General features: G+C 42.8%; 1 protein-coding gene across 1 annotated transcript; it reads left to right on the forward strand.

The window, feature by feature from the left end:
* Positions 1–626: 626 nt before the first annotated feature.
* On the forward strand, positions 627–1,457 carry LOC130962619 (pentatricopeptide repeat-containing protein At2g15690, mitochondrial-like). Its single transcript, XM_057888806.1, has one exon. It carries the CDS (start codon positions 627–629, stop codon positions 1,455–1,457), a length of 831 nt encoding a protein of 276 aa, XP_057744789.1.
* The last annotated feature ends 476 nt before the right edge of the window (positions 1,458–1,933 follow it).

A 1,933-nucleotide genomic window follows, 5' to 3' on the forward strand; every position in this document is an offset into this window, starting at 1 on the left:
ATAATTAATTAAAAAAATCTGAATTTTAATTATAATTTACTCTTCAAATTTAAACCATTATTCACATTGTTCATACATGACATTGTTTTTTCATACTTTTTCTTATGAATAAATGACCATTTATACCCATGAGAAATGACATTTGTACCCATAAAAGTTCGAAACTAATCTTATACCCATGATAGATGTTGTCCGTGTGACAAAAGTGCCCTCTGAGCTTGGTTCGTGGGTTTCCGAACCTACGTGGCACTCCCAAACCCCTCCACCCCCAATCTAAGCCAACCATTCACCATCATCATCTTCATCTTCTTCACCATCACCATCACCATAACCTCCATAACCTCCATCACCATCACCTCAGCACCACCACAACCACCTCCCTTCACCACAACCTCCGGCAACAACCCACACCGCCGCGCCCCTTTCTCTTCTTCTTCCCCTCTTCTCACCTCCGCTGAGCCCAGAAACCACAGCGCCAGCTCTTCCTCTCCATCAAAACAGCAAAATTTTCAAACACCAGCATGAATCAAAACAAACCTAAATCCACTAACATGCATTTCTAACTAATCAAATTAAGCAAAATGAACTAAAAGCAAAGAAACAGAACTCAGAAAAAAACGCAGGGGATGGAAGACACAGGAGAAAACGTAGGTTCTGTTGCTGATTATGGTGTTTTTCTCGCCATGTTGAATTTGTGCGAGGATACGAGGTCGCTTGAGTATGGAAAAAGGGTTCATGAGTTCTTGAGAAGATCGAGGTTTCGAGGGGAGGTTGAATTGAACAATAGGTTGATTGGAATGTATGAAAAATGTGGTAACATGAATATTGCACGCAAGTTGTTTGATCGAATGCCAGAGAGAAACATGAGTTCTTGGCACTTGATGATCATTGGATACACTGAAAATGGAGCTGGTGATGATGCTTTGTTGGTTTTTCAGGAGATGAAGGAGGCAGGGATACGGCCTGAGAGTGAAACTTTTGCATTGGTTTTGGCTGCGTGTGCAAGAAAAGAAGCTGTAGAAGAAGGATTATTGCACTTTGAATCAACGAAGGAGTATGGAATTGTTCCCACCATGGAGCATTGCATGGAGGTCATTAACATTTTGGATAATGCCGATCAGTTGAATGAAGCTGAGGAGTTCATTGAGAGTAAGCCATTTCAGCCTGAAGATGACATTTGGGAGGCTCTTCAAAATTTTGCTAGGATTCATGGAGATATGGATCTTCAGGATCGTGCGGAGGAGTTGTTGGCATGTCTAAATCCTTCAAAGGCCATTGCTGATAAGCTTCCAACACCTCCAAGGAAGAAACAGTCTGCAATTAACATGCTAGAGGAGAAGAATAGAGTGGCCGAGAATCGGTGTGCCGTTCTGTATAAAGAGGTTGATGAGAAATTGAAGGGTTTGAGTGGCCAGAGGAGGAGCTGGCGCTGTGGTTTCGGGGCTCAGCGGAGGTGAGAAGAGGGGAAGAAGAAGAAAAAGGGGCGCGGCGGTGTGGGTTGTCGCCGGAGGTTGTGGTGAAGGGAGGTGGCTGTGGCGGTGCTGAGGTGATGGTGATGGAGGTTATGGTGGCTGAGAAGAGACAGTGATGGATGGGGATGATGGTGAAGAAGATGAAGACGATGATGGTGAATGGTTGGCTCAGATTGGGGGGTTTGGGAGTGCCACGTAGGTTCGGAAACCCACGAACCAAGATCAGATCCAAGGCAGGGCACTTTTGTCACACGGACAGCATCTATCATAGGTACAAGATTAGTTTCGAGCTTTCATAGGTACAAATATCAGCGTTTTCATCTCTCATGGGTACAAATGGTCATTTATTCTTTTCTTATTTTAAATATTTCACCTAATGTATATGTTAATGAAATTAAATGCAATATGTTACAAATCTTATGAATCCTTATGTTATTTTAAATGTTAGGTTCTAACAAAAT

The sequence above is a fragment of the Arachis stenosperma genome, chromosome 2, assembly GCF_014773155.1.
Source record: "Arachis stenosperma cultivar V10309 chromosome 2, arast.V10309.gnm1.PFL2, whole genome shotgun sequence".
Classification (NCBI taxonomy): Eukaryota; Viridiplantae; Streptophyta; class Magnoliopsida; order Fabales; family Fabaceae; genus Arachis; species Arachis stenosperma.

Coding starts and splice junctions, on each gene's coding strand:
- LOC130962619 (XM_057888806.1), top strand. CDS start 627: ATGGAAGACACAGGAGAAAACGTAGGTTCTGTTGCTGATTATGGTGTT.